Here is a 14,997-nt window from a genome sequence, read left to right on the forward strand (position 1 = left end):
CTCTTAGACCAATAATGAGAAAGATCTGAAGATACGTTTCTGGCTGTATCTCTATAGTCCATGGCTTCAAACACAGGTTGGAAAGTGGGGGGAGGAGGGGGGTTGTAGGGGGCAGGGAAAAATTTAACAGACATAACAAAAGATATCGAGTAAAGCTCTTTTGTTTCGCAGAAAAGTGTGAAGGCATGGCTCTGTGGTTTGTTGTCTGTATTGTCAGTCTTGATGAAAAACGTTTGACGTCAAAATAACTGTCCTTTATAGAAATTTCCTTTCAGATTTTTTTTAAGTTAAAGGTATGGAGCACATGCTATTGAGTCCTTGCTTAAAATGTATGTGAAGTTGTATTTTGTTTGTAAATTCTTTCCACAATGCTTCATGTCAATTCTAAGTCAATATCATATGCCATTTAACACATGTTAGGAAGTTCTGGAATGCTGAAAATAATCTCTAGAACACTTCGTAATGACTGTTAACCATGCCATGTGCAGAACATAAAGATACAAGTATGGTGAAAGTTCTAGTGTTAGAGCTTTTGAATGAAAGTAATTAATTTGCTGGGTTAGGAGTAGGGATGTCATATGGGATCATTAGGGTTGTATAGGAGTCTTATTTAAATTATTTGCAAGAAAACACAATGCACACAGAAATATCTTTTATGAAGTTTTTCCAACTCTGAGACATGTATGAGTGAAACAAATATTATTGAATAGCATGCTCATCTACCATGTTGCGAAAGTATTGTCTAAGCATGGCAAAATTATTGGCAGCACTCACAGTTTCCCACATCTCTAGCATGACATCATTGGTTCTGTATCGTAAATGAGCTTTAGCGCCCAGAGCTTTAGCGAAAATTTATGTATTTCCTCTCAAGAACGCCACGGCGTTTATTACAAACTTCAAATTTTGGATGCGGCGTTCAATAGAGGGCGGCGTTTATCAGGTGGCGGCGTTCAAGGGGTTTTGACCTCTTTTAGATGTTGTCCTTGGCAGTTGTGTCTTCTGTGTCCCTGTGGATGGCCTAAGTTTTGAGAGAGAAATATTAACAACTTTCGAAGATGCATTCTTAGGAAGAGTTCATGAGTGGTCAAATCAACAACTTGCATGCTTGTAGTCCATAAGTGGCTGAACTTCACTTCGAGCCAATCAAGGCCTAGTCATAGTTACAATGCAGGAACAATTTCGGCTCATTGCAGATGATTTGCAGCGCATCAGAGTGGGCATAAAAGGGAATCCATTTGTTGTTGACGAACTTAAGAGTGGGTGAGTTTTGGCCTTGTGCTTTGTCCATGCTCATCTCACCAAAGATTTTTTGTGTAAGGAGCCCATCACTAATACGCAGCTGCCCTATTTTGGTCAATTTTTTCACCTGGCAGCATATGTAGAGTAGGAGCATAGATTATAGCTTCCAATTACAGCTTGACTCCCGAGGAGTTTTTGCAAAAATTACGAGTGCAGTCTTTAAACCCAAAAGATGGGCGTGGTTTTGGGTGTGGCTCGAATTAAACTGTGTTTTCAAGTATGGCAAAATGACTTCCTAAAACTGTTCGCATCTACTCAGCAGTTTAGGGAGTCTCCCTCATGGTCAAGCGTGGAGCCATGAGGGTGGCCCAGTCCCTGTGAACCCAAGCAGCTAGGTCTAATTTTAAAGGCAAAAAACCCTGAAGTTTACCATGTCAATTATTTCAAGCATTGTAAATAAAAAAAATAATTTCACCTTGCTCAAGAAAGGCATGTTAATTTTTGGTTTGAAATATTATTTCCATGCCTGGTAAGGGTCATTCCATATCAAAGTGGGACAAATTTCTTCATTTTGTAACCCAAAGTCTCAGAAATTGGTCATTTTTTGTGAAGAAGTGGATAATGACAAGATAAACACATATACAAAATTTTACTTTAAAATCTTTTGTTGTTCTAAAAATAGAGCATTTTGAAATTTTGCTGATTCTCAGCATTTTTTCCAATGTCCGCCATTTTGAATTTAACCCAGAGGTTAAATATACTAAATAAATGCCTCTACTTAGCATCTTGATGTCAAAATCATGTTTTTGACTGATTTATGTATCAGGATTTCAAAAAAAGTTAGAAAAAATTTGTGAGACACACCCACAGTCTGTAATTAACTAATAAATGAGGAGCAGTTGTTGTCATAGCAACGAATTGTCAAGATGTTATTCAAATTTTTGTCATGTTGCACACCTGTGATAAATTTCAAATTTTCCAAGCACGAAGCTACAGTCATAAGTAACTCTTTTACAAAGAATTAGCAGGGTTATATTTGTCTTTACAAAAATACAGCCCTAGAAATGCTAGCTACTGTAAATGCCTCTTTCGTCTTCTTCACCTTGTTAAAAATTAGCAAATTGCTAGCTGAAAAAATTTTAAAAAATATGTAAAAGCAGGAACTGATCTTTTGACGATCTTTGTGTGTTACAATTTATCAGCATACTGCTAGAATAATGCATATAAATCAGTTTGGGACATGGGTGTGGACATGGGTGTTGGCTAAGGGTGTGGAATGTATGCTGAAAGGTTGTAAGGGGCTTGAGGGCTGTAAAACTTATATTGGTAGGGAGCTGAGGCCTGTTCTCTGTAACAATTTATATGGTCATCATATAAAAAGTCATGATACACCTTAAATATAATTAGCAACTTTAGCAACATCTCTGTCACAGAGGTAATATTGTCTGCCGGACAATGTTGATGTTCTTGGTGCTTCAACCATCATGACAACATTCTCTATAGGTACCCAGCATATGTCTTCTCTTCTGGGCCATGCAAATGAACAGCTTGGTAAGTGTGGGTGCAAGAAATTGACTTTTGCATCTTTGCTTTCAGTGTCTAATTCACCAAAAAGCCCAAGCCAAAGAAAGTCATCATACGAACAGACCAAAAAACATCCAACACTGAGCTTTTCTTTGATTTTTTCATCTTTGGTTGGCTTTCCAGTAAGACTGAACTCTGCTTCAAAGTTGGTATCAACTGATGTTTGTTTCACACCAACTTTTCATTGTGATAAAGGGATAAATTGATGGAAGCTTCTTGTTCCTGGGACCGTCCTAGCTTTTGCAAAGCGGGTTTCCATGCGTTTTCTCGTCTGTGATATCTCAATTTGTGAGATGAAGAAAAATTGAATGCCAGAGATAAAATTTGAGCAAAATTCCATCATATGGGTTGCAGACAAAATTTGATTACCTGGGGGCGTTGTAAACTGGCTTTTGACGTGAGGCGCTTGACTGTCCCACCTATTCCATCACATGGGGGTTTCCTGTGGCTGGTTGCAAAAAAATCCACTGGCAATCAATTCCAAAATCCTCTCTATGGTAGCACAAGTTTAGACAATTTTTGCAGTTTTTATATTGGCCTGCACAGCCATCTGAGAAGTAATGGATCTTTGATATGCCAGTGGATATTTTTTTCCTTGACGAAGGTAGCAGTACTTTCCATGACATCATGAACAAAACTCGCATCATGCTCCAAGTCATCAGAAATAAAGCATAATGACTCTTCTGTTATTGCTGAGGTTTCATTGCAACGATGATATATAACCACGGGATGCAATGAGCATTGCTGCTGATTCCAATATGTGGGACAGTCAAGCGCCTCACGGCAAAAGCCAGTTTACAACGCCCCCCAGGTAATCAAATTTTGTCTGCAACCCATATGATGGAATTTTGCTCAAATTTTATCTCTGGCATTCAATTTTTCTTCATCTCACAAATTGAGATATCACAGACGAGAAAACGCATGGAAACCCGCTTTGCAAAAGCTAGGACGGTCCCAGGAACAAGAAGCTTCCATCAATTTATCCCTTTATCACAATGAAAAGTTGGTGTGAAACAAACATCAGTTGATACCAACTTTGAAGCAGAGTTCAGTCTTACTGGAAAGCCAACCAAAGATGAAAAAATCAAAGAAAAGCTCAGTGTTGGATGTTTTTTGGTCTGTTCGTATGATGACTTTCTTTGGCTTGGGCTTTTTGGTGAATTAGACACTGAAAGCAAAGATGCAAAAGTCAATTTCTTGCACCCACACTTACCAAGCTGTTCATTTGCATGGCCCAGAAGAGAAGACATATGCTGGGTACCTATAGAGAATGTTGTCATGATGGTTGAAGCACCAAGAACATCAACATTGTCCGGCAGACAATATTACCTCTGTGACAGAGATGTTGCTAAAGTTGCTAATTATATTTAAGGTGTATCATGACTTTTTATATGATGACCATATAAATTGTTACAGAGAACAGGCCTCAGCTCCCTACCAATATAAGTTTTACAGCCCTCAAGCCCCTTACAACCTTTCAGCATACATTCCACACCCTTAGCCAACACCCATGTCCACACCCATGTCCCAAACTGATTTATATGCATTATTCTAGCAGTATGCTGATAAATTGTAACACACAAAGATCGTCAAAAGATCAGTTCCTGCTTTTACATATTTTTTAAAATTTTTTCAGCTAGCAATTTGCTAATTTTTAACAAGGTGAAGAAGACGAAAGAGGCATTTACAGTAGCTAGCATTTCTAGGGCTGTATTTTTGTAAAGACAAATATAACCCTGCTAATTCTTTGTAAAAGAGTTACTTATGACTGTAGCTTCGTGCTTGGAAAATTTGAAATTTATCACAGGTGTGCAACATGACAAAAATTTGAATAACATCTTGACAATTCGTTGCTATGACAACAACTGCTCCTCATTTATTAGTTAATTACAGACTGTGGGTGTGTCTCACAAATTTTTTCTAACTTTTTTTGAAATCCTGATACATAAATCAGTCAAAAACATGATTTTGACATCAAGATGCTAAGTAGAGGCATTTATTTAGTATATTTAACCTCTGGGTTAAATTCAAAATGGCGGACATTGGAAAAAATGCTGAGAATCAGCAAAATTTCAAAATGCTCTATTTTTAGAACAACAAAAGATTTTAAAGTAAAATTTTGTATATGTGTTTATCTTATCATTATCCACTTCTTCACAAAAAATGAGCAATTTCTGAGACTTTGGGTTACATGCCTGTCCTCCTTTGATATGGAATGACCCGTAAGCGATTAGGGTAGAAATGTGATTTGTCCTGCCAAACAAGAGTGATACACTTTGATTGATGAAAGACCTGAATTCGACGTCCTTCTCTTTAGGAGCTGGAGTTACGACACCACCAGCGGTTGGTGGGTCTTGCAGTAATTCAGAAGGTGTTGCCAGGACAGGGGAATTTTTTCAATTTGTAGCCAGCTCTGAAATGTTCATTTCATCAAAAGCTTCCACCCTTTTAGAGTTTTCCAAATTCTGCAGCAAATCCAAAAGGCAGTTGAAATTATCTTGAGGTCAAGAAGTGTGCAACCCCTGTGTACCTCTTCCATATAGATAAAGGAAATTGGGATTCTTCTCCTTCACAACTTCCAACCTTAACCTCTTTCTCCGTTGCCAGCAGTTGTTGCAAAGAGGTACCATTTCATGCAAAGAGATTCCTATGCATTACAAAGAATGCAAACTGGCTCCAAAGGTCATGTAAGTGGCAGAGCAGCTCATACTTGAAACAGCTTAATGCTTGAAAAGAGGCAAGAAAGAAAGAGTAATAAGTGAAGGTGTTGAATGCAGGTCACCGCTCAATTTGTGAGGTCAAATAGTAGCCATTTGTGTATTTTATACAAATTTGTTCTTGTAGGTCACTTTTGCCTGATGAAGGCTGTGACAGATTTAATTTGTCATTCCAGCTTGCTGAAAATACCATCAAATGTGAGTTTAGTTTTTGTCAGTTGATTGCTTAAGAGGGACTTAGTAAAAATACCCCTTAAATTCTTTCTCATGGTTTTGGAAAGCTGCTCAGTGACTGGCTAAAGTTTCACAATAGCCACCATCAGTTAATGACATTAAATTGTTTTATTTTTAAAAGAACTTTTCATTGACACTGGTGGAGATATCTTTTCTTTTTAGATTAAAGTCTATCTAGATTAAAGATGATATGATGGTGTAACAATTGACTGATTTTCACTTTCATGCATTATGATCAAATTGCATTTTTTATCATGGCTATGCATATGCGCCTTAGTTAAAATTTATTGAAAGCTCTTTATTTCCATAACAGGGGAAGTTATTTTTGATAGAAACGAGCCAAATTTGCCTCCTGATGTTGTGTTTGGTCCTGATGATGAAGACTTTTGTCCTGATCTTAATAAGCTTAAAGTAGGTTTTCTATTATGTTATTTCTTACTTTTACTCAACATGGTTGCTACATTTATTTGCTCAAGTTTTGTTTTGCATGATATTAAGAAGCTTTTATAGAAAAAGGCAAACAAATTCTGTTAGATGGTGTTAGTTTTGTTACCAATTTGGCATGTTAGTTTTTTTCAGATTTATTTGGTAGCTTCAAAACACACCAACTGTAAAATATTTTTGAGGTTACACAGACATTGTAAATACAGGGAAAGGTAAAGAATATAATACAGGCACATTTTGAGAGTAAAATGCCACTGATGCAAAAGAATGATTTTTTATATGAAGTATTAGAAGAATTAAAATAACAGGGTTCTAGATTGATGATGTCTCAAAAATCTAGTTTAATTGTTGTTTTTGAATTTGGGTCACATAACCTTAAAGTTTATCATGGAATATCTTTAATTGTGCAAAGACAGGTAAATATGTTAAAATCAGCTGAAGTATGGCCACTTAAACACAGTCTCTTTTCCCAAATCCTGTAGTTTAGTCTCTGTTCATGACTTTATGAACTATGCCAATTAACAGCTAACAGTTAGCAAATGTCAACCATTTCATTGCCCATATCTTACCGAATTATGAATAAATTCAGCTGATTTTCTATATCTAAAGTTATTTTGTGTTCTTTTAGGTTATTTGTTCAAAAGGAAAAAAATCTAGAAATATACTTTTTATTAATGTCACATTTTAGAGCTCTGTTTTTGTTCATTTAAATAGCATTTAAATTTTGTCGAGAAAATTATGCCTTTTAGGATTGGGATCCCTCATGACAGCTAAAACCATAGAGCATAGGGCTAGCCAGGTCAACCACCACATGACCCAGGCTCTGAAAGGGGCCTCTAAAAAAATGTTGTCAAAGGGTATTTCCCAACTAGAAAAAGTGTAACTCCATAAACATTAGGGGCAAGCCCTGTTCTTAGCCCCAAAACTTTAGATAACATTGTTTGGCTCATTCCCTTTTACTTCAGGGTTACTATGATTGGGACTACACTTCAGAAACATGTTTATCTGACATGTTAAGTAGTCTTTTTGGTCAGTATGTCCATCATCAGAGGCATGGCATTTCGACAATCCCCGTTTTGAGTGAACAATGGAAGGAACTTTGTGAAACCAGCAACTACACAGCAAAGTGTGAAACATATCACAGTACAAACGGTTTTGGTGTGAGTATTTTCGACACATTCTTTCTGACACTTACCAATTGTCATAGCAAATAGACGAGGGATGGGTTTAGATATTTGGTCATTTAGCATTAGAGGATGTCAAATTTCAAAAATGCACTTATTGCTGCCTGAATTTGACATGTATCAAGATGTCTTATTGCAACCACACATCTTGAGGCTTATTGCTCCTACCTGGTTCTAGGTAGTGATTTCCCACAAATTATGATTTGCCAACATAATCCTACCAATTCGAAAACGAACAACTGAATGAGCATATATTATCTTGGTCAATCATAAATGCTACAGCCTTTTATGCGTGGATCCTGCACGATTTCCATTTTGAAAATTTGACGTTTTTTTAATGTTGGTAGTAGGTACACTGACACAGATCTTCATGTTTTTTCTTTAATAAATATTCATGTCATCGTTTGCATATTAAGTTCATTTTTTTATGATTGTAGTATGAAATAACGTTCATTGCAAAGTCTTGCAAACAGGCTTTTCTTTGATAATATGTTTAATTTGTTTAGTACCTAAATTTCATAGGCAGCTTTATGGTTTCCTAAATATATGACATTACAATAACTGTGTTTTTGTCTTTTAGACCCATAACGCTTCAGCATCTTTCTTATTTGAATTCATAATAGACACATCACGTCTTCCACCCTATTTAATCAAGGTAGGTGGTTTTTATAACGATGAAATCAAAGCCTTCTGCTACCTTGCCAAGTATTGCATAATTATTTTTCTATCTTCATTAATAAGTTAAGATTTTATTTTCTCTAGATTTTCTATTATCTGATTTTGTTTTATATCAGAGTGTATCAGAATGTATGACCTCAAAATGTATGACCTCAGAACGTATGACAGCAGGATGTATGACATCATAATTTATGGTCCCTATCAGTTATGTTTATATCTATGTTGAATTAATGGAAATTACTTTTTACCGGTCTGTCATGAAGTGCTTGATACTGTATAGGCAGAGTTGTACACGCTATTTGGTTTATAGAACAGAACAGTTCTAAATTGCTGCTCCGAGTTCCATGCTTAGTGCGATCATCAGGCAATTTTTTGCATGGTCCATGTTCTTTGATGAAGTTTTTTTTCTGCTATAATCCAGCTTTCTATTTATCATAGATGAATTAAAAGGGAATTAGAATATTTTAGAATATATTAAGTCATCATTTAGTCTCAAAAGTTTTTATGTCATATTTTTGATAAATTGTGATTTCTTTTAGGAAAATCTCGGAGAAGATAGTGCAGCACTACATATTTCCTTTCAGCCTCCAAACTTTTCAAAAATTACTCCACAGCTTTACCTATCTCCAAGGTTAAGGAAGTAAGAACTAAATGCAATCACGAATTTTTTCATTAAAGATTTTTACTTGCTGTGAGCTTCAGCCATAAGCTAATGATAATGCAACATCTTTAACTTACTTGAAAGATATATTTCTTGATCTAGTGCCCAAAATGAACCGTTTGATATTCCTGAACTTCCAATAAACTATTCTCTTGACGGTATTTCGTAACTTTGAATTTCAATGTCCTTTACACCAGGGCATGAAAAATATTTTCCTTTCTGCAACCAGTCAAAAATCGTGCATAAATTTCCTGCGAGAATGGGAAGCCAAAAACCGTAATGATGTATCACAAGTTTTATGAAATAAAAAAGTTTAAGCAAGTTTGTTATCACTTCAAATTCATTTTCTGTTTTGCTGACTGAAATTATTGATTTTTCGGTGAAGGCCTAAATTGATCTGGAGTAGGGGTTTAACTATAATATTTCCCTCGAAACTGGTGAGAATATTTACAACCAGGGTGTTAAATTTGCTAGAATACAGGTGGAAAAGTACAAATGGAGATCAAATTGGGGGTAGCTGTTATCTTTGGGTGATGGGGGCAGGCATTAGCATAAACAACATTAAAAATGAGGCGAAAATGGTTGATCATACGATGTCCTTGTATCCATGGAAATTTTAAAAAACTTTTTGATAAAGATTTTGGTCAGAACCCTGAGAAGAAATCAATTGTGAAAAGCATTTTAAGAGAAAATTTGCTTTAATCAGAAAAAATCACCGTTATAGGTAATATATAGTAGAGGCCTTGCACGCATCAGCAAAACAAAAACTTGCAGAATTTTCAAGAGTTCTGCAAACTATTGCAAAGATTCTAAAGCCTGATGAAACCTGCTGAAGGATTCTTAGGTAGAAAGCCCATTTTAACCTGTACAAGTCACATATATAAGATACATTTTGTTTTGTCTTTGTGTTTTTTTCTTTTGATGAACATGAAAGTGACAAAGGTGCTTTTTGCAAAAAAGTATATTTCAAAAAAATTCCTGGAAAATTTTATTCATGGAAAATTTCCTGCGACCGCCCGGTCACATGGTCGGATGGGTTTTCATGCTCTGCTTTACAATTTCAGCGCTGTTGGTGGATCTTCGTCGTTGAGGCTACCACATTATGGCTCTTCAGATCTGAAATCATACATTGAAAAGATTGACGTACTTCTCGCCAGCACGGTAACCTTATGTCCAATTTTAGTTTCTTTTCTAGATTAAAGCTAAGAGAATGCTTTTCAACTATACGTACCTCTATGTGGCGACGAAGCGATTACATCTTAATGTATAATCTGAAAGAGCTAAAAGTTACTGTTTTACCAGTTCTTCCATATAGTGTTCCATGCTGAGAAGGCAGGGCTGTACACTCTTTTACAGGAAATGATTTGATAGTATTAACGCGATTACTCATACTTTGCTAGGTACGATTTCCTTTATCGATCAACCCTTGAATTTTTTCCGTAAATTTTGTGTTGAAAATTCGTAGCTATTAAGATTTATTTTTGATTCAATAATAATTTATTTTGAATTATCCAAATAGGTTATCGGGTATAGTCTGTTATTGTCTATAATAAGAAAGACTATAGAAGAATTCTTTTGAAGTTTAGCGTTCAATGCTTTTCAGATTATTGAGAAAGTATTCGAGTTTTTATCAAAGCGTTATTCGAGTAGGAAAGAGTTTTCACCATTACCGTTTCGTTGGGGGAAGAGCTCGAAAAGCTGCGCTTTTCACAAATCAGATCCACAACTGGCAGCTCTCTTGTGTACATCAATTTTATCTTTCAGAGAACATGTAATTCCCCAACCGTCATTCGTATTTAATGCCCATCTTTATATTAATAAGGGGGTTAAATTTGTCTTGTTTTGCAGACACTGTTAATTACATTTGATTCTTTCTCAATTCTGACCGTTGGAATTCATTAGAAGTTCAGGTGTTAGGAATTTATTTGTTTGTTCTATCTTTATGACTGAAAAAAGTCTAGGGTTTGGTACAATGGTGATGCTCACGTATAGTTGGACCAAAGCCACTGTCAATTGTTTTTGAACTACTTTATGCAAAAATTTTTAGGCAATATTTCTGCTCGATGCTCGGTTCGGTGAAGGTTTCATATTTTTCGAAACTTCATGCTACAAAGATAATAATAGTTTTGCTTTTATGCCAAAAGTAACCTTGAATTAATGCATCTCACTATGATGATGAGGAAATTTACAAGTGTATTCCTCAAATCTTAGTCAAGGTATACTTGTATAACTTCAATCTGACGGAGTTGTGCGGGACTAATATTTATTGTATGGTTGTATACATCTTTCAGAGTACTTACATAAAGCTTTCAAAGCAACAAAAAAATTTAGTATTTGTCTGTTGTTGGACAGAATTGCTACTGGGGGTAGAGGATTTCGATATTTCATTTTATAAATTTAATTGAATTTCTATTTTTCTTCTTATCGCTTTTGTAGGTGAGAGATATTTCAGAACGTTTTGAAAGAAGGAAAATATTAGTTGCAAAAATATTATCTGAGTTTCACGGGTATGCATTATCAGTACTGTATCTTATTTCTAGTGAATGTTCATTCAAAACATTTCAATGTGTCATCAATCGATCCATTGCCTTTGTAAAAATAAGATGGTGCTAAATTAATAATTCAGTATTTTAGAGATTGCGTCTTTTAAGTTTATCGTTAAAGTCATGTAGTCCTAACTGGACATTTTCTAGCATTTGTATACTGCTAAAAATTTCCTGGCTGACCAGTTTTGTCAAAATTGACATATCAACCGATGAACAGCCAATCAAATCATCAGTTTTGATTTTTAACCAATAAAAACGAGAGGCATTATATCAACAATAAACGAATTTTGTGCTTTCCTTTGTATCTTTTGTTAAAGAACTTGAAGTGAAATTGATTGGTTAAAATAACTTAGTGTTATATGGACCAGATCTTAGTGTCGAATGAAGATGCAAGATGGGTTTTTCTCCTGGTTTTGAAGAATGCATTTACTATATACCAGAAGCTTTGTCGAATGTAATCTTGATAAATTGTTGCAAACAGCAGATTGATTAAGGATGCAAAGTGTATTTCTATCAAAACGTTCTTCTTATTGCCTAATTTTAGTATATTGCGGGTCTGCTAGAATATTGATTTTTGATACTGTGCTTTTGGAGTCGTCTGATCATTTAACTTTCCTATTTAAAAAATTCCTAAGCAGTCCATTGCATAGCGATGTCTCAGTTTGTCCAGCACGCTTTTTATTTCGATCTTTCTTTTCCAGTGCTGTTATTGAATACGATGCGTCAGGTTTCAAAGAGATTTCCCTGTTGCTTAGCCATTGCAATATATTTTTTATTCTATACGGTTTGTATTACATTTTGTATCAATATTGATATAATAAGATTAGTGAGTCAATACACATTACATGATCTATGTATTATGGCAATTTACTTTATAAACAATATAATGTTATTTCAAATTTCGTAATTTTTCATTATATTATTTCAAAAGATATAAAATGATATCAAATTATAATTTTTTATTATATTGTATTATATTATATTGTAAAATATCATATTATATTATATTATATTATATTATATTATATTATATTATATTATATTATATTATATTATATTATATTATATTATATTATATTATATTATATTATATTATATTATATTATATTATATTATATTATATTATATTATATTATATTATATTATTATATTATATTATATTATATTATATTATATTATATTATATTATATTATATTATATTATATTATATTACATTACATTACATTACATTACATTACATTACATTACATTACATTACATTACATTACATTACATTACATTACATTACATTACATTACACTACATTACATTACACTACATTACATTACACTACATTACATTACATTACATTACATTACACTACATTACATTACATTACATTACATTACATTACACTACATTACACTACATTACATTACACTACATTACATTACATTACATTACATTACACTACATTACATTACATTACATTACATTAAATTACATTACATTACATTACATTACATTACATTACATCACATCACATCACATCAAATCACATCACATCACATCACATCACATCACATCACATCTCATCACATCACATCACATCACATCACATCACATCACATCACATTACATTACATTACATTATATTATATTATATTATATTATATTATATTATATTATATTATATTATATTATATTATATTATATTATATTATATTATATTATATTATATTATATTATATTATATTATATTATATTATATTATATTATATTATATTATATTATATTATATTATATTATATTTTATTTTATATTATTGCCTATATTGTAATGCCCATATTGTATATTGTATGTATTGTATTGTATTGTATTGTATTGTATTGTATTGTATTTTCTTGCAGAAGATATGTTTATAATTAATATCAAAGTATTTCATTATATTACATGATGTTGCATGTTTCTAGTTTCATATTCAAAGAGTGGAAGATGGTTAAACTAAACATAACTTTGTAAGAATATGAAGAAGGGAGACATTCTTGCATGCCTTTGAGCGAAAGCTCTATATAATATGCATAAATAGTCTTAGGACTGAAACTGACAATTTTTTCTGGCGTTCTTTTAGTTGTACTTGGAGACCGCTTTCCAGAGTCGCCTCCTGTTCTAGTCGTACAATCAACGTACCATATGTCGGATAAAGGACCGTATCGGCAAACGTATAAAGAATACCCGTACAGTCCACGCTGGGATTCAATAGAGATAGTTGAAGCCATAAGGTGGGTCTCTTGGTAAATCATATTGTTATGGATATTCGTCGTAAAATCATGTCGTTCTGGAAATCGGCGAAAGGAGAGTGATTTGGATTTCATTTTAATACTGCAGATTTGGGGATACAGATACATGGGGTACAGAAAAGAGAAGAGAGACAGTGCTCTTCTTCTCACCGTCTAATAAGCAACACTAGAAAATCTTCTTTAAAAATGAAAGGAAAATTAGGCCTAATCTTTTGATTTTGATACTCTTCTTTGTTGTTGTCAGCCTCCTGATATTTCATTTTATCCATAAAAATACATTCTCCCATAAAGTTAATGGCATAAGAATCTGCCATTAAATACCAGCCACCAATTTACATCATTTAAATCACTATCTCCTCTCAAAATCTTCGCCACGAAACTATTTACCAGTTTTTGACTGCAAAAATTCTCTCCCCAAGCTGCATTTTAGTCTCTTTTCTCAGAATTTTGATATATTTGCAACCCTCTTAGTTTCATTTTTTTATTGCATTGTATTGTATTCTATTGTATTCTATTGTATTCTATTGTATTCTATTATATTCTATTGTATTCTATTGTATTGTAACACTCAAAGACCGTGATTGAATCCAAGATATCAATCTAGACAATAATACTATATTAGAAAGGAGAAGGGCACCGAGACTCGATTTGCCAGAAACACAAAAACAGCGTAAGATCACGCCCAGGTTCAAATAAAGGAATTGTCAGCTAATAAACATTGCTACTAAAAATTTTATGGAAAACTATTAGACACAAATATTAATTGTAGATATAGCACGGAATATCAACATTAAGAACATTCGAGTCTTAATCATCCAAATATTCGAGACTTGACAAAAGTTATATGGCTCTTGTGGAGAAGAAAGTGATATTTTGACCAGCGATATGGGGTCTTGGGGCCTGAGATGCTAATGGCCCCAGAAATTTCCTAAGATTGATCTGCGAGTCACTACGCCAGATAGCACGTTAGTGGCAGAACATTTATTTTAACCCCCTCCCTATTCACAACTTACAACCCTGATGTCCCATTCTCTGAGTTTGTGTAGCAAATTGGTATTTCTCTTTTCAACAGAAAATTCTTAAACAGAATGATTCCAGAATTCAAGAAAGAGTCATTTCGAATTGGACTGTAAAGCCACTGGTTGCCAGTTACTGTACAGGATCTGGGAAATAGCATTAAATTCAGCAGACTCAAAGGATAAAGTACTTTTCAATTACGAAATTTATTGCAACTAAAATCACTAATATACGAGCTCCTGTCTGCATTTATAATACCCAATTCTTGCTTAAGTTTTAGGTCTTTTTTTCCTCCAGGTACAATTTTATACATAATTACATTTAAGATTTTATTGCTTTCATGCACATAGCAGATTCAAGCAACAAGCAATTTTGCATATTCCTGTGTCAGTGTTTCTTTTTTTTTGTTTAAT

The 14,997-nt window shown here is 33.8% G+C and overlaps 1 protein-coding gene across 1 annotated transcript; it reads left to right on the forward strand.

Moving 5' to 3' along the window:
* Positions 1-983: 983 nt before the first annotated feature.
* LOC135684759 (BRISC and BRCA1-A complex member 2) lies at positions 984-14,967 on the forward strand. The gene is made up of 11 exons (XM_065200412.2): positions 984-1,260; positions 5,668-5,738; positions 6,088-6,185; positions 7,184-7,378; positions 7,983-8,057; positions 8,620-8,720; positions 9,806-9,902; positions 11,178-11,248; positions 11,989-12,071; positions 13,399-13,549; positions 14,640-14,967. Exons 1-11 carry the CDS (start codon positions 1,166-1,168, stop codon positions 14,698-14,700), a joined length of 1,098 nt encoding a protein of 365 aa, XP_065056484.2. The 5' UTR covers positions 984-1,165; the 3' UTR covers positions 14,701-14,967.
* The last annotated feature ends 30 nt before the right edge of the window (positions 14,968-14,997 follow it).

This window comes from Rhopilema esculentum, chromosome 10 (genome assembly GCF_057945365.1).
Source record: "Rhopilema esculentum isolate cy_ngs chromosome 10, ASM5794536v1, whole genome shotgun sequence".
Lineage (NCBI taxonomy): Eukaryota > Metazoa > Cnidaria > Scyphozoa > Rhizostomeae > Rhizostomatidae > Rhopilema > Rhopilema esculentum.

Excerpts from the sequence above, each read along its gene's own strand:
- LOC135684759 (XM_065200412.2), top strand. The coding sequence starts at position 1,166 with ATGCAGGAACAATTTCGGCTCATTGCAGATGATTTGCAGCGCATCAGA. Across the intron at positions 6,186-7,183 it reads CTGATCTTAATAAGCTTAAA|GGTTACTATGATTGGGACTA; the intron begins GTAGGTTTTCTA and ends CTTTTACTTCAG. Across the intron at positions 8,058-8,619 it reads TTCCACCCTATTTAATCAAG|GAAAATCTCGGAGAAGATAG; the intron begins GTAGGTGGTTTT and ends GATTTCTTTTAG.